This window comes from Phacochoerus africanus, chromosome 3 (assembly GCF_016906955.1).
Source record: "Phacochoerus africanus isolate WHEZ1 chromosome 3, ROS_Pafr_v1, whole genome shotgun sequence".
NCBI lineage: Eukaryota > Metazoa > Chordata > Mammalia > Artiodactyla > Suidae > Phacochoerus > Phacochoerus africanus.
This window is the reverse complement of record NC_062546.1, coordinates 198,771,461-198,794,723: the sequence shown is the minus strand read 5'-3', so window position 1 is coordinate 198,794,723 and position 23,263 is coordinate 198,771,461. Positions and strand designations below refer to the sequence as shown.

The following is a 23,263-nucleotide window of genomic DNA, read 5'->3' as shown; positions in this document are numbered from 1 at the left end:
ACCACAACCGACAGCAAATTCAGATGGATCAACCCACTAAAGAGAAAATTAGACAAATACAGGGACACTCAAAGCTCAGTATCATTTACTATGCCCCCATCACTCAGTGACAACAGTAGTTACCTCCATCAAGTACTGGGCCCCACAACATACTCTAATGCTTTTAAAGACAAACTGAAAACAAACCGCTTCTAAAGGACAGTCATTCAAAGAACATACTTCTAACAAGCTCTAGGTATCTGACGGAAATGCTGATTAGCCACTCACATAGCCTACTGCTATAAATAAGACCTACAGCACTGAATATCTTTCCATACTGAAATCCATGCCTTCTCACGGCTAAGTCTTCAAGTATTTTCTTCCTTCCGATGAAAAGACCCTTTATGGGTAACACCAGCTCCCTGTGTCAAGTCACAGTGTCAGCACGCCTACTTGCTGGGGCCAAGATCCCATTTGTAATTCTGATTTCCAAAAGTGAAAGAATCATAGCACTGACATGTCATATAGAGCCCACTATCCTAATTTTATAGTTTAAGAAATAAAACTGCTGATAGCAGAAGTAACCTGCAAAATGAAAAATAGAAACAGAATCCAATTTTGCATCGTCTACTGCTTTTTCCACAATAACATGCTTATTACTCTTTCTCTTTTCTCTCATCTTTTAACTCTCCCTGGGGAGTTTTTATTTCCGTATAACATCCCCAGGGACATTCCTAAATCCACCCTAGCATATTACTTAGTACTTCTACTTTCTAGAAGAAAAAGACTGCCTAAGAATAAAACATCCAAGTTAAATCATTTTCTCTTAAAAAGCGGGGGTGGGGTGCGCAGAGGGACTCTTGTTAAAATCTGACAAACCTGAGTCTAAGAGAGTCATAAAAAAAGAGGCAGGTTTTAACCTTTTAGGATTTTATATCCTGACTGCTTTCTCTGTGAGAGATACATAAAAAACATGAGGTCAACGTTAAATGTTACTAAAATCAAACTGAAAACCAAAGGGCAAAATGTTAAAACACCAATACAGGTAGCATCTTATAAACCACTTACAAAAAAGTAAGAAAACATTATCCTCCTACTTCCCACACCTAACTTAGTAACAGCAAAACACTATTTACTACCTTCTATTCAAACAAAGGCATTTTGTACCCAGAGTACCTAAATGTAAGCCTAGAGTCATTATCCCAAAGAAGTATTCATGATCAAACGCTGAACTCCAGGGTATTCAGTCTGCTGCTCTCATTTCTAAGTATGCACTGTGATAGAATCTGCCTTCTAGGCATCTGGCTCATGTTTCCCTCTTACTAAGTTTCCTGAATTTGTCTCCCAGAGAGGGTGCTTGGCTGTCCTTAATGCTCCCACCTCCATATACACACCCAGCTATAAGCCATACTTTAATAAAACTATATCCCCTATTTTCTTATCATACCAAGTTAATAAAATTTTATTCATGAAATTAAATGTAGCAGATAAGGTAGATTAAGACTGACCACTGCTTTACAGACCTTACATCAGAACTAAAGCTTGATACTATTTTCATAAGATAAAAAATTTTTATACTAATTTTGACTTAATTTATCAATCCTAATAAAAGATTAAAATGTTCAGAGTAACTGATAACAACTGATATAATCAGACTCAATTTTTAATATGCTAGGTTGAAAAAGTAGATGGTATTCTTTTTAAAAATTGCATATTGTGGAGTTAGCGTCATGGCGCAGCAGAAATGAATCCAGCTAGAAATCATGAGGTTGCGGGTTCGATCCCTGGTCTTGCTCAGTGGGTTAAGGATCCGGCATGGCCACGAGCTGTGGTGTAGGTCACAGACTCGGCTGGGATCTGGTGTTGCTGTAGCTCTGGCATAGGCTGGTGGCTACAGCTCCGATTAGACCCCTAGCCTGGGACTCTCCATATGCCACGGGCGCGGCCCTAAAAAGACAAAAATAAATAAATAAATAAATAAACATTAAAAATGCATGTTTACAATGTTTTTTTGAGCCTCACATATCTTTATAGCCTCCAAAGTGTCTTTTTAAAATGTATGGATAAAAAATTTGGAAAACTGTCAAGGTGATGACAAATGAAACTGACATATCAAATAAAGGAAAAAAAGATTTAGAAAAGCTAGGGGAGGAAAAAAAAAAAAAAAAGACAATATACATCCAAAATCTAAGCTCTGTGGCGAGGAGGGTCAACGGTAGACTATAACACACTAAAGTTTAACTTTTTAACTCTCGCTTTAATAGAATTAACATCAGACGTTCGGGCTCAGAAACACTGCTCATCTTCCAAAACATTCACCTTGTTTGTTTTTGATCAGCTGGAATTCTTCTTCTCGCTCAGCCCAGATCCTGTCCATTCTTTCACTGAACGCTTGTTGGGAACATAGTCTACAAACCCCTCTGCTTACAGGCAAGCTCAGCACAAAATGCCGCACTGCCCTGAGGAGAACTGCAACATTCGGTTGTCCAGGACACTGACTGATGAGAACTGCCTAGATAACTGTGATGTCAACAATGCCCACTGATGCCAGAAAACTCACCCAAGAGGCAACCAACGAGCAGTTACAAAGCACTGCCAATCTGTCCAAAGAGTAACTTCACTAGGTTAATTTACAGAGCATTGTAACTCTGTCCAAAGATCAACTGCACTAACTTTCCACCTACCCACAACCACAACTCCACAAAGCACCTTGTATGCCTATTACGTTTGCTTAGACCAAGACTAAGTCTGATGCATGAATAACTTGATTTTAAAACATAAATGAAAACAGCTTAGATTATTATAATTTCCCCTATTAAAGTAAAGCTTCCTTGGCATACGGTCAATAGATAAAATAACATTATACACATGAAAATCAAAAGAGATGTACACACTATTTGTATGCTTCAGTCCTTCGTGACCCCAAGATCGAAACTACAGTGGCATCTGCTTATCATGAGGCATGGAATCAGCACTTTGGTAGGGAATGAACTTTGACACAAAGCACCAGTGTTTTCAATTACCAGCATATCTAATGTCGGAGAACAGTCTGAAGCTTTCTTAAGAGTCAAAGAGGAGAACTCACAAAACCCCTAATCACGACTATATTCCCTCTTTTTTCTAAATTTAGAGGGACAAAAGAAGGAACTTATGATTGTTTTTGACCTGGGTTTAAAGTGTATTCTTCAAGTAAGCAGAAATCACTGTTTGAGAACAAAAAAGAAAAGAAAGAATAAATCCTTTCTTATGCAGGAAAAAAAAAAAAAAATTTTACGAGGAGCATAATTCCAAAGTAAATAATTACCATTCGATTTAGAAAAATCAAATGAAACCCTCTTTCATGTTTACATTTCAGGTCAGGTGCTTCCCACTAAACCACACTGCCCCAGAAAAATAAAAGTAACGGAATCAAGTGAACAGATGAAGGGAATGTTGCGGGGAAATTTTTTACGGTAACAAGACTGAGTATGGTGACATAAATTAGACTCCTCTTTTTTTTTCTTTACACTTTCTCTTTTTCACTTAATCTCTCACAATTTCCACCAAGTCCTCACTTATTTCAGTCCCTGTGGGCTTTTATGCAGCAAATTTTTACCAGGACTGTGAGGCCGCCACCTCTCTCCATCCCTTCTTGACCCAGCTAGTCGCCAACCACCGTCTTCATCTTCTCCATTCTGTTCCTCTCTAAAAATACGCCAATTTTCACTTTCTGATCGTATGAATTCATGCTTTCTTCCCACTGATGTTGGTCCACTTTCCTCAAAATTTGGTCGCCCTGTAAAGAAAATGAGTATACATAAGCCTCAGCCAGCAAGGATTTTGGAAACAGACCTGACTATTCAAATCAAGCTTTTCTGCAAATGCATCCCTTTCAATGTTCAGGCAGTATAAATAAAGTAATTGCAGATTTAATGCACACATTATTAGACATTTCTTAAAGCTAAATGTTCAGAGAAAGGGCAGGGTTTTTTTTTAAACAAAAATAATATGTTTAAGAGCATGCAATGAAAGTGAGTCAACTTTCCCCCTACTCAAGAAATGTCCCCCTGAGTCTTACCCCCCAGAAGTAACCACCATCAACATTTTCCTATAAAGCCTTCCAAAAACTGTCCTTGGTTACTTAGGCATGTACATACAGATGCCTCATTGGCATTCACCTAACACTACCCTCAGAGTGTTATATATGTTGTTTTGTAACCTTGTTGTTTTCACTTGGCAATCCTTTCTTAGCAGCATATCCTTTTTTTTTTGGTATTTTTGGGGCTGTACCCACAGCATATCGAAGTTCCCAGGCTAGCAGTGGAATTGGAACCTCAGCTGCTATCCTACACCACAGCCACAGCCACGCCAGATCTGAGCTGCATCTGCAGCCTACACCACAGCTCACGGCAACGCCGGATCCTTAACCCACTGAGCAGGGCCGAGGATGGAGCCCATGTCCTCATGGATGCTAGTAGGATTCGTTACCACTGAGTCATGACAAGAACTCCTTTTTTTCTTTTTTTAAGCCATGCAATATTTTTAACTATATTTAATAAACTTAGTATATAAGTTTATATATAATAAACTTAATTTATTTAATCAACTTCCACCAGTGATTCTGCCCAAACAGGATTACCTATAAATTTCAATCTCTTACATATTCTTTTTCTTTTGGGGCCTCCCATGGCATATGGCGTTCCCTGGTCAGGAATGAGATCCAAACTGCATTTGTGACCTAAGCCACAGCTGAAATAACCCCGCAGCTGCAACAACCCCAGCTCCTCAAGCTGGGGCTGTTGCCGTGCTGGGCCAGTGACTGAGCCTGCAATCTGGCTCTGGCACTGCAGAGACAAGACGCCAATCCCATTGTGCCATAGTGGGAATTCCTCACCCTCTTTTACTTCAAAACAGACTGTAAACTCAAAAGTAGAGCCTTAATGGAATTCCCACTGTGGGAAAATGTGGCATTTGAAAATGAGGAAATTCTACTTTCTGGTCATCCTCTATATTCTACTTTGCATGTATTAAGATCCCACATCCTGTTCACCCCAACAGTTGTTACCCGGTATTATTTTATTACAGGATAAAATCTCTCAGAATGAGGGAATACAAGGATTTGCTGGGCAAAATATTATTATAACAGGCAGCCTCTAAGGCAGCCCTCAGCAATAATACCCCTGGACTCACGGACTTGGTCCTAACAGAATACATACAGCAGAAGTGATGAGATGTCACTTCAGACACTAAGTTAAAAACTTCCATCTTGGATGCTCTGAGGGAATCCAGCTGTCCTGTTGTGAGGCAGCCCTGTGGAGAAGCCCACATGGCAAAGAACTGAGCCTTGCCAACAGCCACATGAGTGAGCTTGGAAGTGGCTCCAACCCCAGTTGAGTCCTGAGGTGACTGCAGTCTCATGAGAGACCCGGGCCAGAACTACCTAGCGAAGCTGCTCCTTCCTGGCCCAGAAACTGAGATAATAAATGTCTGCTATTTTGTTTGGGGGTAACTTGTTACACAGCCATAGATAATAAAACACTCATTTAACTGATTTAACCTTCGTAACAATCTTCCGGAAACTCAGGAGAATTGTCCAAAGTCACACCACCATTTAAGTGGCACAGAGTTCAAATGCTAATCTTCTTACTAACAATAATTAATCTTCTGATTAACTTAACAAACATATATTGCACTCTAAGCGCCAACTTTCATGAATTCAAGTACAGGCACATTCTGTGACTGCCCTTGGGCTGGAAGCGTAGAAGACCTTCCAGACTCTCTTGCTCAGAATAAGAGGGGATGAGCCATCCAACAAGCCCAAATACTTGATGAAAAATAGCACTACATACAAAAGAAAATTTTAAAACAAAGAAATTCTAATGGTGCGTAAATTGCTAAGTCATGGGAAGTGACTTTTATCCCAGGTAATCATTCAGGCACAAGTAGCCTGTGCCAGGCATATCGGGAATACCACTGCATGATGGATGAGCTGGTCAAAACACCCACTCGCGTCTACTTTTACACTAAGTCTGAGAAATAACGAATGTACCAATATAAGCAAGAAAACCACTAACGGCAAAGTGTTTAACTCACCAAAAACTGGCCATTATAATTTTTTCTAACAGATGATAAGCTGCAAAAAATTAAATATATTGAAAATAAAAATACTAGTAATCCCTCAATCTTAGCTTTCACATACTGTTTTTAAAATGTAGCTTCAATCAGTATACCCACTATTTTGTCATCTACGTTTCATCTACACAGCAAACACATCTCCGTGACTGTACACCACACTGATAATATAAATGGACACATACCAAGTATACCTTGCTGCCATTAAGTAATCTTACTAGATCATTCCTGACTCGACATTTACTTCATCTCTAATTTTTTGAGAACTATAGATTACAAGAGAAGAAATATCTGGGTGCATATACATTTTGCTTTTCTTCTAAAAAAAACCTTCAAAGAGTAAAATGACTACGCCAAGGAGCAGACGTCATACACTGACATACTTTTCTCCCTTCCTCAAAAAAGAGTAAAACCACCGGACTCTCAGATTATCGAAGCCAAGTGCTGCTATCCTTTAGAAACTTGTCTACTTCAATGGTTGCAAAACGGTATGCTAATGTGGCTCAAATATGAATTCCTCACAGCAAAGATTTTTCATATTGTTGGCTGACTTCATCTCCCTTTATGTGAATAATCTGTTTGCATTCTTTTCTTTTTTTATCTTCATAACTGTCAAGTGCTACATATACTTTTCATATTAGTACCTAGGAATAAGAAAAATACAAAGGACAGGACAGGGTAAAAATATGGAAACTAATCTGGCTTTTCTGCTTACTGGAACCTATCTTTTTTTTTTTTTTTTTTAACTTTTTAGGGTCACACCTGTGACATATGGAAGTTCCCAGGCTAGGGGTCAAATGAGAGCTATAGCTGCCGGCCTATACCACAGCCACAGCCCGGCGGAATCCGAGCCCCGTCTGCAACCTACACAGCTCATGGCAGCGCCAGGTCCTTAACCCACTGAGTGAGGCCAAGGATCAAACCCACACACTCATGGATCCTAGTTGGGTTCGTTAACCGATGAGCCACCAATGAAACTCCCTTAGAACCTATCTTGTAATTCTCAACCTGCTGAAAAACCTGTACCTCATAAAGTCTGAGTGACTATTTATGCCATTCCTTGTTTCAAAAAAGGATTTGGGGTGGAAATTTTGGAAGATCTAGAAGAGCCAAGTACCAACGAAAGAATGGAGATCATGGAATCTTTTTTTTTTTTTTTTGTCTTTTTTGATCTATACATCTTGACTACAGAAGATCCATTCCTAACCTGAAAGGGGGTGAGGTGTGTGTGTGTGTGTGTGTGCGCGCGCGTGTGTGTGCGTGCCGAGGCAGCTGCCTAAATTTAAATTAACCCATTCCAGTTCAGAAATTCTATAACAAAGGAGTTCAGATTTTTTTACCAAGCTCTTGTTTCACAAAATAATGCCTAAAAATTTCAATATATTTTTTGATATAATGAATAACTGAAATAGAAAGATCTAGGTAACAACTTCTCTAGTAAACCAAGGAAAGCCAGAATAACATAATTCTGGCATGACGGATACATCTCACATGTAAGTGCAAGTAGGAAGAGTTTTGCTTTCAGGGGTCACTGTCATTTCCATAAGACAAGAAGAAAAAGAATTCAGGAACTTTTAAATGGACCACACTCAGCTCCTCCCTGTCTGTAGGAAAACCTGTTGAAGTATAACATTCTTACCAAAAAGTACACAAATTACAAATGTACAAGCCAGAGTTTTCATAAAGCAAATCTACCCACTTAACCATCATTTAGATTTTTAAAAAATAATCAGGAGCTCTCAGAGTTCTCATCATGGCACCACAGAAACAAATCTGACCAGGAACCATGAGGTTGTGGGTTCAACCCCCGGCCTCACTCAGTGGGTTAAGGATCCGGCATTGCTGTGAGCAGTGATGTAGGCTGACGGCTACAGCTCCGATTCAATTCCTAGCCTAGGAACCTCCATATGCTGCAGGTTCGGCCCTAAAAAGCAAAAAAAAAAAAAAAAAATCAGGACCTCTCCAAAGTTTTCATTGTCCTCCTAATCAGCCCTTTGCAAGGTTAAACACTTATCAAGTGTTTCCCTAAAGATTAGTTTTGCCTGCTTTTCAACTCTTTATGCAAATGTAATATTCATTTATGTTTGGCTCCTTTCAGCAAACATCACAGGAAATTCACCTACACTGTTACAGGGAACAGAAGCTTGTTCTTTTGCCCTATGGTACAGGATTTCACTGTATGAACAGAACACAATGTATTTTTCTACTTCTGATTTTGGTTGTTCCTAGTATTTTGCATTACACAATGTATTGCTATAACCATTCCTGAATATGAAATTTGGTGAGAATATGTTTGCATTTCTGTTGGTATTTACCCAGGAGTGAAACTGCTGGGTTGAAAAATATATTCAACTTTAGTGAATACTGCCCAGTCTATTTTCCCAAATAGTACTACTTTACCATTTTCTGCTTGTTTACTCAAACCTCTAGCACACATTACTATGAATGCTTCCTCCACGGACAAATATAATTAAAGACATAGGATTAAAAATTAAAGAGACTTAGGAGTTCCCGTCGTGGCGCAGTGGTTAACGAATCCGACTAGGAACCATGAGGTTGCGGGTTCCGTCCCTGGCCTTGCTCAGTGGGTTAACGATCCGGCGTTGCCATGAGCTGTGGTGTAGGTCGCAGACGCGGCTCGGATCCTGCGTTGCTGTGGCTCTGGCGTAGGCCGGTGGCTACGGCTCCGATTGGACCCCTAGCCTGGGAACCTCCATATGCCGCGGGAGCGGCCCAAAGAAATAGCAAAAAGACAAAAAAAAAAATTTTAATTAATTAATTAACTAAAGAGACTTAGACACAGCATCTACCACAGTCCAGCTGCATACGTGTAAACAAATGACTCCATACATTACAGCTGACAAAAGGCATTAATATATCTCATCTGATGCTTGTAATTACCACAAGCATCTACTGTTCCTGTGAGAAAAAGGATACCTGCAGGGGGATCTCCCACAGTCACTGCTGGGTAATGACCAAATAAGAAACAGAACATAGGTGTTCAAACTCCTAATACAGGGTTTGCTCACAAATTAAACTCATCAAAAGCAGCTAGACATTCTCGAAAAACTAAAGTAGAAAGAAGAAGCTCTGGGATCCAAGTCTAAAGATCTCTAAAAAGGCAATAGACATATGCATAGAAAAACTTGGGACTAGAGATGTCTTCCAATCTTTTTTTTTTTTTTTGGCTTTTTGCCATTTCTTGGGCCGCTCCCGTGGCATATGGAGGTTCCCAGGCTAGGGGTTGAATCAGAGCTGTAGCTGCTGGCCTACACCATAGCCACAGCAACGTGGGATCATTAACCCACTGAGCAAGGCCAGGGATCGAACCCGCAACCTCATGGTTCCTAGTTGGATTCGTTAACCACTGAGCCACGATGGGAACTCCTCTTCTAATATTTCTAAATGGAACTCAACTTGTTAATCTTCCAGCAGATAAATGATGTCAAAATATGAACCCTCTAAAAAAAGGTTAGGATCAACTTCTTCAACATAAAAATTTTACTCCAAATCACTCTGAGGGGGAAAAATGACTTCAGGTACTATGTCATAAAATATACATTTCCAATCACTACCAATCAATATAAATTACAATGTACGTAAGAATTGCTCTAAAACATCAAAATCAATCCTTTATAACCTAAATGATTACAGCAGATTTATATCTATACAGATTGGGCTGGGACATGGGGGTGTCAAAGAAAACTTCAATTGTGTAATGACTTCAGAAAATAAGTGCATATCTATGCATTATTGACACAATTTAAAATAAATGGTAAAGTTGTTCAGAGGCGACTTGGAAGATACTATCTCAAGTTCCTTTACTGTCTAAAAACCATGGGACTGCACAGTGGCCCTGGCGAAGACGGCCGAGGGACGCGCGCATGGCCTTTCTCAGCACTTCAAGTCAACGTCTTCCTCCTACAACATCACTGGCGTGACAAAGCTGAGCAACCAAATATCTCAGCCGACTTTAAGTCTTAGCACATTAATTTGTAAACAAGATAATTTAAAGGTTAACATAATTGAATCATTTACAAATTAATTCCTGAACCAAATATTTCTAACCTATAGCCAATAAATGAGCTTGAGGGCTATGAATTCTTCAACTGGAAGCACATATCAGAAGTTCCTGCTGAGGTGCAACAGGATGGGCGGTATCTCAGCAGTGCTGGCAAATGCATGTTTGATCCCCAGCTTGGCACAGTGGGTTAAGGATCTGGGATTGCCGCAGCTGTGGCACAGGTCACAACTGCAGCTTGGATCTGATCCCTGGCCTGGGAACTCCATATGCCTTGGAATGGCCAAAAAAGGGGAAAAAAAAAAAAATCTGGAAACACATATCATACTGGCATGCTTTCATCTTTTTTCAGGGAAAAGGGTCTAAGGTTTTTGCTGGGTCTTAGAGGTGTCTTAAAGGTTTTTAAAGTGTCCATAAAGGAAGACAAATTTAAAGTATTTTTTCTATTCAATATGGGAAACATGACCATTTTATGTGCAAACTATACTACCTGTATGATACATTTTATATTCTTATACCAATGTATAAAAGGTGCTAAAATACAACTGCACCACAAATATATCTTCCCCAATGGTAGTAAATGTTTGGTTGGTTCTGCCTTAACGTATTAAGTCTAAATAGGACTCTTCTAAAAATAAAATTAAATTGCAGTATTGGCTTTAGTCTGGTCTAATTGAGAGGACTTCCTAAGGAGAAAAAGCAGTAAAAGGGCACCTGTGTGCATGTTTGACTTACAGCCAGAAATGGTGTTTATGGAAAACTTCAGATGGAGCAAAGAGGCACTCAGCCAACAAAATCTACAGCTGTGAGGCTTGGAACTTACAAGTGCCCAAACTCCAAAAGCAAAAGTGGAATTATGGGACAGACTTTGAAGCTTGTTTATGTGCAAATTTTTCTAGCAAGTAACTTTGTATTCCTCTATTCAGATATATATTCTCTGATTAACACTAAAAATATTTTCTAATACCAGAGAAAACAGTGAAAAGGAATCCCATCCAGGTATTGATATTTACTTTTCCCCTCAACTGTAAATAAAACTCAGGGTAACTAGGATGGAGTAGTTTAAATTCTATATCCAGAGATTTACCACTTTTCTCCCATCTTAACTCCTGAGGGGTAGGAATCTGCTCCACTGATTAACAAGGGTCCTGAAACACAGCAGGGTCAGGCTGGAGGGCTGCAGTCTATCAGACTTCCTGAACAAGTACCTCGTGTGGTCTGGCTATGTATGCCCCACATCCCTAATAACCCTTATGCTCAGTCATTTGCTGGTACATACCTAGATGCTGCCTGAAATCTCTGGGGAAGATGACCAGTAGTCGGCTTGGATGCAGAACTGGAAAGAGAACTAGGCATCTTCTAAAAAAAGCTATGTACACTATGTAGGAAACAGCACTGGAGACCAGCGGCTCAGCGGTAACAAGCCTGACTGGGATCCATGAGGATGGGGGTTCAACCCCTGGCCTTGATCAGTGGGTTAAGGACCCAGCCCTGCCATGAGCTGTGGTGGAGATCGGATATGCGGCTTGGATCTGGTGTTGCTGTGGCTCTGAGGTAGGCCAGCAGCTGTAGCCCTGATCCAACCCCTAGCCTAGGAATTTCCATGTACCTCAGGTGCAAGGGCCCATGTATTTTATTTTATTTATTTACTTATTTATCTTTTGTCTTTTTTTTGTTGTTGTTATTGTTGTTGTTGTTGCTATTTCTTGGGCCGCTCCCTCGGCATATGGAGGTTCCCAGGCTAGGGGTCTAATCGGAGCTGTAGCCCCCAGCCTACGCCAGAGCCACAGCAACACGGGATCCGAGCCGCGTCTGCGACCTACACCACAGCTCACGGCAACGCTGGATCGTTAACCCACTGAGCAGGGGCAGGGATCGAACCCGCAACCTCATGGTTCCTAGTCGGATTCGTTAACCACTGCGCCACGACGGGAACTTCAAGGGCCCATGTATTTTAGGGTGAAGTAGGTAAAATCATCTTTGCCAATATCAGTTTCATCGGCTAACCTGGCAACCTCAAACAGAAATGAATTTAACTGCTCAGGCTGTTACAATGGCAGTGCTATGTTCCTAAGGAGGCACTCCAGAACTGGTCTATGATATTCACTCAGTTACAGCAATTAGGAATCACTGTCTACGGACCACAGCAGATTTTCAGAGAGTCAAATTCGGAAGCCAGAATAATGTCTTCACTTGAGACATTTCTTTCTTGACAATCATCTTGCTAAATCATTTCTGCCTCAATATATTACGGAAAGAGGCTTCTAAGTTTGGTAAAATCTTGTACTGTCTTACTATATTGTCTGTTCAAGACACATGGCAGATATACTCCAGCACAGCTTTCTGGAAGGCAGTGTTACTTACACTCATATTTAATCTGGCTTCCCTCTCCCACCCCCAATCAGTTAACTAGCAATTGATATAAAGTATAATTCCTACCAGAACATGCAGGAAGGTGTATCAGATCACATGTCCCTCCTTTTATGCTCTTACCTTCTCTAGTTCTAAAGGTCAAAGTTTCCAATGCTGTGTCTGAACTTGTATTGAAATGTTTGGCATTAAAAAAACAAAGAAGGAATTAATATATTTTTGAATTGTAGGGGGAGAAGGAATCTACAAAGGCGGATTTCACTTCTAAGTAGCATTATATTGGTCTACATTAATAATTTTCCCAGCAGGCCTTCCATGATTTTACTTTGAACAATCACAGCCTTTGTTTCTCAGATCCTCTTACGTGTGACACTTGATCAAAGTTTTAAAATCAGCTAACGGAGGTGGAGGAAAGCATTGCTCAGTAAGGCCTTATACAAAGCCATCTGACAGCTCATTTTGAGCTTGCTACAAGCTGGATCACAAACATTATATTAGGTATAAACATTATTTAGATGTTAAGTTAAATCTGCTGTACCCTGAACTCTATGTGCTATTGAATGTCATCATACTTCTCAGGGAAACATTCATTAAACATCACTAAGGCATGACTTCAGAAAAATTCTTCAGTCCTTTCACCGAAGTGGGTTTTTTAAAGATTAGTATGAGGTAGAGAACAACTATTCTTATTCAAGGTCTCTGTACACAGCGTTAAAAATATAAAAGAGTCTGCCTCCTTGCCCTCCCCCCCAAAAAGATTTCAGGTAACATTACTAGCTCTAGAATTAGTGGTAGCATTCTGATGAGACGTGCTATGAAAGGAAAACAAGTAAAATCCATTCATTAATTTATACCTAAAAGTCCTTATTCAAGGATATAAAAAAAGATTAGTAAAGGAAATATCCCACACTTCAACATGCTACATAAGGAAAGACGGCTGAAAGGAAATCTTGCAGGGAATTTTATCCCTTTGAACTTTAAAATAAACTCTTAAGTAAGATTATGCAAACTTACTAAAGACCGGTTCCGATTAGAGGGAAAAAATGCACCCCTTCTCCAAGTCAGTTCTGGAGGCTTTCTCCAGAGCTGTTAAGATTTGTGTTGGGTAAAGAAAGACCTCCTAACAAACCGGCATTCTTTTCCACATGATCAGAGCTAATTGGCCCCCCTGCAGACTAAGTGACCAATCACATCAGCTTCAGCTGAAACCAACCCCCACGACATTATAAACAGAGGAATGTGAACTGTAAACCCAGTCCAAGAAGAGAACCTACAAACTGGACGTGAAAATTAAAATTACCTCATCAAAAAGACAGACTCCGAAAGTTTCCTTAAGACCTGCTTGTGTATATAAGCTGACCCAGAAGAAGCACTGGTGAGTACATGAAATAATATTCAATCTATTTCTTTCCTTAGGGGGAACAGGGAAAAAAAAAAAAAAAAAGACTGACAGATAGGGACTGAGCTAGATATTGTGAACAGAGTTTTAAAACAAAGACATTACCTACAGGGTCATACATTAAGATTCTTTACTCTTTTTCTTTAAATTTTAGAAACAGAAGAGTCCTTTTGGAAATTTTCTTCCTGTTTTACTAAATATATACTAATCCTCCATTATAATATAGAAATGAAAAGAAAAAGGCCCCAGGAAAAAATTCAATGGCTTTTTAAAAAAATGTACCTTTTTCTTTTGAAAAGGATTTAAACCCAAAGTGAGCATAAAAAAAAAAAAATCCTTTTTATTTTTTTAATCCATAAGAAAGTGATGAGTGTCCTAATTTCTTTTTACGCATGAAATTACTACTGAAATTAGATGCTTCTACAAATAAGAAATTAAGAGATAAAAGAATCTCTGAGCTTATATAATAGAATCAGAACTCAGACTGTTTGGCCTAATTATGGAGGGCAAGAGAGATGCTTATGACTCTACAGTCTATTGTTTACCCCAGAAATGAACAAATACACAGTAATACTGTAATCACCTCACATCTACAGTCATTGCTCATGTCTTAACTGTTTAACACAACTACACTACTACTTACGACATGACAATAAAAGACAGAAAGGGCTACAACCTAATGATTAGAACCAATCCGTTACTTTGACCACCAAAGAAGCAGCTCAAACTGTCATTTTTATAAAGCACTGTTTTCTTCCAATGATTTATAAATAGGCAAATATCTTATAGCCCACACAAAGAGATACAAGCAAACCATCCCAAGGTTTGACTCTACTTCTTATTAAGACCAGTTTATGAGAATCATATAAATGCAGGCTAAGACAAATATGTTCTAAAAGCACTTATAAGGGTATGAAAATTACCTGGAAATATAATAAACATACCATCTGTCCAGACACTTTTTAATTTGATGGAAAGAAAACCTACATATATCAAGCAATAATAATTTTTTAAATACCATACAAGCAGATGTAAAATTATATAGAAAAAAGATCATGTAGGAAACCTCTGTCAGTAGGAAGAAATGGTAGTTAAGTTTACAAATTTTAAAGGAACATGTTATTTAATTCCCTTTTCTTTCTTTTTCTTTTTAATATAAGGAAGCCTGGCCAAGGGCATCGGGTGGCTTGCCCAAACTGACACAGCCATGTAACCAACAGATTCCCAGTCAGGCCGGCTAGATTCCCCATCGTGTCTTCCTTATGTTGAACCACACCGACTACATGAGTCCAAAGAATGGAGTTACTCAGGGCAATCTATTAAGTGGGAATCAAAAATTTACTTCTCTCAATTACTTCACTTTCTAACACATTTTGACAAGATCTAGCAAGGTTTTATATGTAAAATGGATACTGCTTCACAGTTTTGACATAGTCTTTTGACTGTCCTGTTCATAGGTCTTTTCTGTGTATTTAGTTGCAAGAAATAATAAACTGTAAAAGGCTAGAGCAAGAGTGCTACAAAAGCTGTAGATAAGAAGTAACAATCCTGAAAAGGCCCAAATGGGAATAATTAATTTTGTTAGCTATAGTATTTATACAAAGGCTATCTCCCCAAGTAATGAATTTTAGAACTTAATAGGTTGAAAATCAAGAGGAATCATTAACTACCCCTCCACCAAATTAATTGTGATAAAATAAGCAATCAGTGGTTCCATAGGTAGAACAGCACTAGTATATAGGTCCACAAGCATTTTTACATGGACAGGAAGCAGGAAACAATAAAGGTCAAAGCCATGGATACTGCAAAACCACATAGCAGTTCACAAACTCAATGAAGGTAGCCAACTTCCCTTTATTGCTATATCCTTCTTCAAGTTCAAAAGACCTTTTCTGGAGTTTCCGTCATGGCTCAACAGAAACAAATCTGACTAGTATCCATGAGGACGCAGGTTCAATCCCTGGCCTCACTCAGTGGGCTAAGGATCTGGCATTGCCGTGAGCTGTGGTGTGGATTACAGACACAGCTCCGATCTGGTGTTGCTGTGACTGCAGCGTAGGCCGGAGGCTAAAGCTCCAATTCAATCCCTAGCCTGGGAACCTCCACAGGCCACAAGTGTAGCCCTAAAAAAAAGAAAAAAAAAAAAAAAGCCTTTTCTTTTATAAGCGATGATAAGAGCATTGTATTTTTAAAAGTATTTTTTCACCTGGCAAAATACAAACTTGGCAATGCTTCATAAAAACTCCCTTCTCCACACTTTGTTTCAACTCTACTGCCCTGCAGAATCCACGACTAGACGATGTAATAATTCTGACTGCACTAACCTTCAACTCTTGCAAGATGTCTTCCTTAACTGAAAATGTATTTCTTGCCGACAAATCATAGGTCTTAACCTAAAAGCATTTCTGAAGAATACTCTGCAGAGGCTCTTGAAGAAAACTAATCAAATTGCGTTATTCATAAAGGCTAACCAGAGTCAAAATACCTATCTTAGAGGCAATATAGCACTGCCTCTAGACTACGGACCCAGCAGGAATTTATCACCACTTATTACTACTTTTGGGATCTTAGGAAACTCACTCTGCCTCAGTTTCATTACCTATAAAAAGGTACCATTTTTAATAAATGGTACTTATTACTGTGAAAGCAACTAACACTAACCAAGAAGTCTGTGTGTCAAGCACTGCTGCTGGTTTTACATAAGTCGATACATGAGAAGTGCTTGGTGTGATTCCTGGCACAGAGTAAACTATACATATTAGCTAATATTATTAATTATTGACATAAAAGTCATGTATAAAGCTAATGATGATTTAAAATGGATACTTGAGACATTTATGAGGATCAGAAGAGCATCTACTAAGGGTGCTAAAAATCTGGCTGTCAAAAGACTATTTTGTTAATGCATTATCAATCATCTTGGGAAAAACTTTTATCTCACCAAACTCTCTTAAAACAAAAAAGACAAAAAGACCCAACTGTTTAAGTTAGGCAGACTTGGAAAACAATCCAAACAATCCCAGGCCCCCATCTCCCTTGTGTAAATTTCTTTTATCTGCCAGATCCTCAGGGCTCTCACCTGAAAAGTAGAATAATAATGTCTGTCTTGCTGAGATACCAAAGTATTAGAGACAATGCAGTATGAAACACCTAGCACAGTGCCTATGGATATTTTGTTGTTGTTATTATAACTTCCAAAGGGGCAGACAAAGATGGGGTCTTCTAAAATATCAAAAAGCCTAGCAAAATAAGTCATTAAATAGCTGTGTCAAGAAAAACAAAAAACAAAAATACCAAATGACAATGATAAACTGTTGGGATAATAAGTTATAACACACTAATGACCTAAGATTTTTTTTTAATTTATTATATGAGGCTGAAATGGTCATCTAATCTAAATAAACTTAACGGTCATGCCAATGGTCCATCAGTAACTCAAATCCGAAGAAAATACACGAGAATGTCTCTAATATCACCAATAAATGTTAAATTAGCCTTAGGACAAAAGCGAAAGTATAATCCTAGCTGGCAAAGGTCCAGTTCCAACAACACAGGAAAGCAGCCTCCCAAGCCTCAAAGTCCCCAGAAAGAGGAGGATCCAGCAAACTCCAACAGCCGAGCTCCATATGCCTCTAGTTCCCTTCTTAAGCATCACTGTCATTCAAAAGATGGGAAGAGAATATGCAACATTTCCAAGGGCATCTGCTTCTGAAGGAAGAAGCAACAAAAAGAGTCAACCATAGACTCCCAGTATTGGACTATGGCAAAGAAGAAAGTAGCACTTAACGTATTTCCCATTCTGTTCCTGGTTGTTTCTGCATAGATCTTTGATATCTATGGTATGCAACGACAGTCACATGCAAAGCACACATCAGATTTCTACTCACCACAAAGAGAAAAGCATACACAGATGAAAACTGCTTACAGCTGAAAACTAATTTTACTAATTATGCTTTTAAAATGCCATTTGATGTCTAAATGGTTATTTTAGCTCATTAAACTCAAAGCTTTTTCTTCTGGTTCATTTACTCTCAAAATTAACATTACCTAGGAATCGCTACCTGGAATTTCTTATTTTGCCAAGAAAATAATTTTCTCTCCACCCCACAATCTAATCAGAATCTAGAAGTATTCAAAAGGTCGGTAGTCCATCAGCCATAAAGGAAAAGACTCCACAAAATAAAAACAAAGCAAACCTAATCCTAAAACTTTCAATAGGCTAATTATAAAGTATCCAAGAGAACTATGGATCTCTAAAAGTTTTTCCTTATCCAAAGTTTGACTTCAAAACATTTTCAGACAGTTTTACACTACACTGCTAAATGATGTCTATTTATTTACACAGAGGAACATGTATTTAACTTTCCTTTTAATTATAAGTTATAATTATCAATTATTTACAGCTAATAATTAAGTTGTTATTTATACATAATGTTCAGTCAAAGTGATACACACCTGCAACCTGGATTTGTGCAGGAAAGGTAACGGAAGTGTCAAAGAAGGCATGAATCGAAATCCCAACCCTTGGGGATTTGCTAAAATGCTGAACAATATTTTAACAGTCATTAAAGGAAACAATAAAAGACACTCCAAAGCAATCTATGATTAGCTATCACAAGAATGACTTGGTCAGTAACTGCTCCTTTATGTAAAGAGAAAAGAGAAAGAGCTATCAGACTGCGAAAGCCTGCGCAGCGGTCGGGGAAGCATTCCAAAGAAATTACAAAGCAAATAACGTCCCAGAATCTATTAATACTAACTGTAAAGCAGTAAAGAGTTTACTAATTTACTTTTGATTTCAGAGAATTACAGCCTGAGATGGACGGCAGTAACTGCAAAGTTATTGCTCCTCTCCTAACTCGGAGATACCGGAGGATAGTCACCAAGGATGGCCACAGCACACTTCAAATGGACGGCGCTCAAAGAGGTCTTGCGTATCTTCGAGACGCGTGGGGAATCCTAATGGACATGCGCTGGCGCTGGATGATGCTGGTTTTCTCTGCTTCTTTTGTTGTCCACTGGCTTGTCTTTGCAGTGCTCTGGTATATTCTGGCTGAGATGAATGGTGATCTGGAACTAGATCATGATGCCCCACCTGGAAACCACACTATCTGTGTCAAGTACATCACCAGTTTCACAGCTGCCTTCTCCTTCTCCCTGGAGACACAACTTACAATTGGTTATGGTACCATGTTCCCCAGTGGTGACTGTCCAAGTGCAATCGCCCTACTTGCCATACAAATGCTCCTAGGCCTCATGCTAGAGGCTTTTATCACAGGTAATTGTTTTTGTTCTTTAAAAAAATGTATGAATGTTTTGGGAAGGGTAGGGTCAGTTATAAGCAATTGTACTGCAGATGTATTTGTACTATCGGCAGGTAATGCCTGAGATGGAGAAGAAAGACTCTAGGGTCAAACGACAGGAAAAATTTTAAGAAACCTGACTCTATACTTAAGTTTTATCTATTGAAACTTAAGAAAAAAGGGATCATAATGCTACCAGCCAAAAAAATATTAATAGAAAGTCTAAAAGGAGTTTTTCAGAGAAAGCTAAATATTTTAAGTAAGTGAATAAGTATGTTCAATGTATATTTTGATAGTCATTTTACCTAACAGAGGAATTTGATTTTTTTTAACCTTTACTGTGCTAGAATTTTCTCCTCTGAGTTCATCTTCTCAACATTTACTCAATATCTGGTGGGCCCAGAGCACCATAGTCAGCACTGTACATTAGAGACCAAGGACACACAACTTAGCAAAGTACACTGGAAACCGGGCCCGCAAAAACTGTAAAATTTTGCTGATAAAGCTGGCAGCTAAGATTCCTTCCTTAAGAAGGGCTAGTGATACATACAATTAAAAAATTAAAAAAAGAAAAGAAAATCTTGTTTTAACCCACTACCCAGTAATAATCTGAGAAAGTAAGCAATGGGCCATACTAACCATGACTTGGAATAAAGTCCCAGTGTGCTACCAACTGGCTTTATAACCTGGAGCAAATCACTTATCTTCACAAGAAGAGTTCTTACACTGGTTAGTCAGTCAACAAAACATAGGGGATCTGCTAACTTAGGAAAAACCTGCATATTTTTTATACTAACCTCTAACTGAAATTTGGCATATCCTCTGATTATATAAACATAGGCAATAAAAAAAACAACAGCATCAGCTATACCTGTGTAAGTCTGGTACAAACAGAAATCACAAATAGCTTCATATTACACTATAATACTTCCAAATCATAGTACTAAACCTGCTACTATATTTTACTAATGCATTAAAAAAGCACATATAGTATACAATTTTTTTAATGCTCAACTAGACTTCAATACATTTGGTTTCCTTTTTATGTATTTTGTTTTTATGCATTTAAAACATAATTCTGATAAGCGGTCCACAGACCTCACCAGCCTACCAACTACCTCTGTGGCATAAAAGGAGTTAAGAAACCCGATCTATAGTTGTGAGGGCACAAGGAGGATGCACCTGAAGGGTTCACTGAAATTACCTTACAGGCAGATCCTTCTTTAAAAAAAAAAAAAAAAAAAAGGTTTGTATAAATTTCCAAGTTAAAACTTCTTCAATGTATCACTCGTTCTACTGGCCCCTCCCCACCACAAATCATTCTACTCTGAATCCAATCTACTCTCTATTTCAGCTTGAAGTCATCTGGTTGCAACTAAATTGCATTTATTTTCTGTTACTTTTTTTTTAAAGAAGGAGCAAAAATAGAGGAAATGACCACTCTTGGACTTCATAACAAAGTAAAGTTTTACATTTCTATGTAACAAAATGAATTCTGCTTATCCATTTTGAAATCAGTTTTAAAATTTTGAAAAATGTTTCAGGCAAATGAGAAATTAACAGTGAGTTCAATTCCTGACTCATTCAGAAGGCGTGGCACAAGAAATTACAACCATTTGCTAAATTTTTCTCATTCAGAAAAGGTACTGATATTTTAAAAAAGAAGAAGAAACGGTATTGATATTTAGAGTGTTCATTCTAAAAACAATTCAATGGTTTCTAATTTAGGTGCCTTTGTGGCGAAGATTGCCCGGCCAAAAAATCGAGCTTTCTCAATTCGCTTTACTGACTTAGCAGTAGTAGCTCATATAGATGGCAAACCTAATCTTATTTTCCAAGTGGCCAACACTCGACCTAGCCCTCTAACCAGTGTTCGGGTCTCAGCTGTACTCTATCAGGAAAGAGAAAACGGCGAACTCTACCAGACCAGTGTGGACTTCCACCTAGATGGCATCAGTTCTGAGGAATGTCCATTCTTTATCTTTCCACTAACCTACTATCACTCCATTATACCATCGAGTCCTCTGGCTACTCTGCTCCAGCAGGAAAATCCTCCCCACTTTGAATTAGTTGTGTTCCTTTCCGCAATGCAGGAAGGCACTGGAGAAATATGCCAAAGGAGGACATCCTACCTACCCTCTGAGATCATGTTACATCACTGTTTTGCATCTCTGTTGACCCGAGGTTCCAAAGGTGAATATCAAATCAAGATGGATAATTTTGACAAGACCATTCCTGAACTTCCAACTCCTCTGGTCTCTAAGACCCCAAACAGGACTGACCTGGACATCCATATCAATGGACAAAGCATTGACAATTTTCAGCTCTCTGAAACAGGACTGACAGAGTAAGAAGTACTCATAGTACCCTATTTTTTAATGTATTAAACATAATCAGCCAGTTATGCAGCTACTTTTCCTTCAGCATAGCTCCTTTTCTTTTTTCAATGCTGACTACATCTCTCCGATTACACCACAGTGATCAAGCCTCCACCCATTAAAAAAAAAAAAAAAAAAAAAAAAGGCTGAACTAACAATACATATTGTGGAAATACAACATTCTACAAAGTTTGTATCTGTTGTTAACTGCTGATACCAATGCATCTGGACATAACAGATATTTACAACAACAGAAATGTTATTGGTAAGTTTATGTGGATGAGGCATGATACCAGTAATGAAAGTAAAATGGACAGTGAGGGTTAACACAGCTGAATTGTAAGAAAATTAGCCATAAATTTCTCATTTTTATCTGCAAGTTGAAGTTTCAAACCTAGCTCCCTGGGTGGAATGATGATTTCACAATATTTAGTGAACATCCTTTTAAAACTGTTATTTTTTCAAGACAACAAAGATCATTCCTTTGGTTCTTTATAAAACAAAACTAGGGCATTACTCCTTTAATTTTTTAACAGCTAACAACAAAAATTCACAAGAAAACAGCAAAGAATAGATTTATACATAACTCTAAAAGCATTTGTGCATGACACCCAAACCATGCACATGTTCATATATTTGTGGCAGAAAGTGACCAGAGCAAGTAGGATAAGCTCCAGCATGATGGAAACTGTAGGGGAGTATTTGGGGCAAGGAGATGCAATATTATATCTACTTTAAAGTTATACTGCATAACAACCAAACAGTGATTTAAAAATTATAACCCAACTATTCATATGAATGACATCTGACCTACATTCTCTTTCTATTTATGATCCATTCAATGGTATAAAAAACCATAAAAGCTCTAAATAATTCATAAATGCAAATATATTTAAGTTTTTGTAGATATAAAGGCTTAGATATAATGCAACTAGGAAAAAAAACTCCAATAGAAAAAGCAAAAAATAATTAGGCAACAAAGTATTTTCAAACCCAAATTCCTGCTTCCAACTTCAAATAGTTTTCACTATAAACACAAAATGAGTGTTTATTCACCAGTAGGAGGCTGGACTAGATGAACTCTATTATTTCTTTCCAAATCTAATACTCCATGAAAATTATGCTTTCTCTGCTTTTTTATTTTACATATACTAACATGAACCCTCTCCCTTCTCAGCGCCAGTTTAAGATTACTCTTTGTAGTTCTCATTTCAGTAAAAAAAATCAAACTCTCCCCAAACAAAAAAGAACCAAAAAAGTCACCCTATCAGTTTTTCAATGGATGTGTCGCCGGTCTTTTTTGAAATTTCCCTTGCCCACGTTTACATGGGAAAAGTAAGATTAACTCTCACGGTGGTCACCCATGCAAGAATCATGTCTTGACATAAATACTAGCTCGTAAAGGCAAGCAGTTGTGAGGCGCAGGGGGCAGCAGCAAGTCACATATCTCTACTCTTTGACCAAAAGGAAAAGAAAATAAAGAAGAACTCTGGAGTGGTCTAAGACTGATAATAGCAAAGTACATCAAGCACAGAGAAACATATTACTGTGAACTTTTGCTGTTTGAAAATCTTAGGCATTCTTAAGTACTAGTTAGACCAACTGTTTTTTTTCCAACCCAAGACTTGTAACACATAGAGACAGCAGGAATTCTTATTTCTATAATAAAGTAACAAGATTCACCTAACTTGTGAAAATAAAG

General features: G+C 38.4%; 2 protein-coding genes across 6 annotated transcripts in view; one reads left to right on the top strand and one right to left on the bottom strand.

The window, feature by feature from the left end:
• GIGYF2 (GRB10 interacting GYF protein 2) overlaps positions 1 to 23,263 on the bottom strand; it is a 131,643-nt gene that overhangs the window by 49,464 nt on the left and 58,916 nt on the right. For all 5 annotated transcript variants that reach the window (XM_047773778.1, XM_047773782.1, XM_047773780.1 and 2 more), the window contains one exon: positions 3,575 to 3,754. In XM_047773778.1, the coding sequence (XP_047629734.1) occupies positions 3,575 to 3,754 (180 nt within the window). The remainder of the gene's footprint in view (positions 1 to 3,574; positions 3,755 to 23,263) is intronic.
• On the top strand, positions 13,714 to 21,705 carry KCNJ13 (potassium inwardly rectifying channel subfamily J member 13). Its single transcript, XM_047773784.1, has 3 exons — positions 13,714 to 13,856; positions 18,683 to 19,158; positions 20,912 to 21,705. Exons 2-3 carry the CDS (start codon positions 18,699 to 18,701, stop codon positions 21,532 to 21,534), a joined length of 1,083 nt encoding a protein of 360 aa, XP_047629740.1. The 5' UTR covers positions 13,714 to 13,856; positions 18,683 to 18,698; the 3' UTR covers positions 21,535 to 21,705.

Excerpts from the sequence above, each read along its gene's own strand:
- KCNJ13 (XM_047773784.1), top strand. The coding sequence starts at position 18,699 with ATGGACGGCAGTAACTGCAAAGTTATTGCTCCTCTCCTAACTCGGAGA. Across the intron at positions 19,159-20,911 it reads GCTAGAGGCTTTTATCACAG|GTGCCTTTGTGGCGAAGATT; the intron begins GTAATTGTTTTT and ends TTTCTAATTTAG.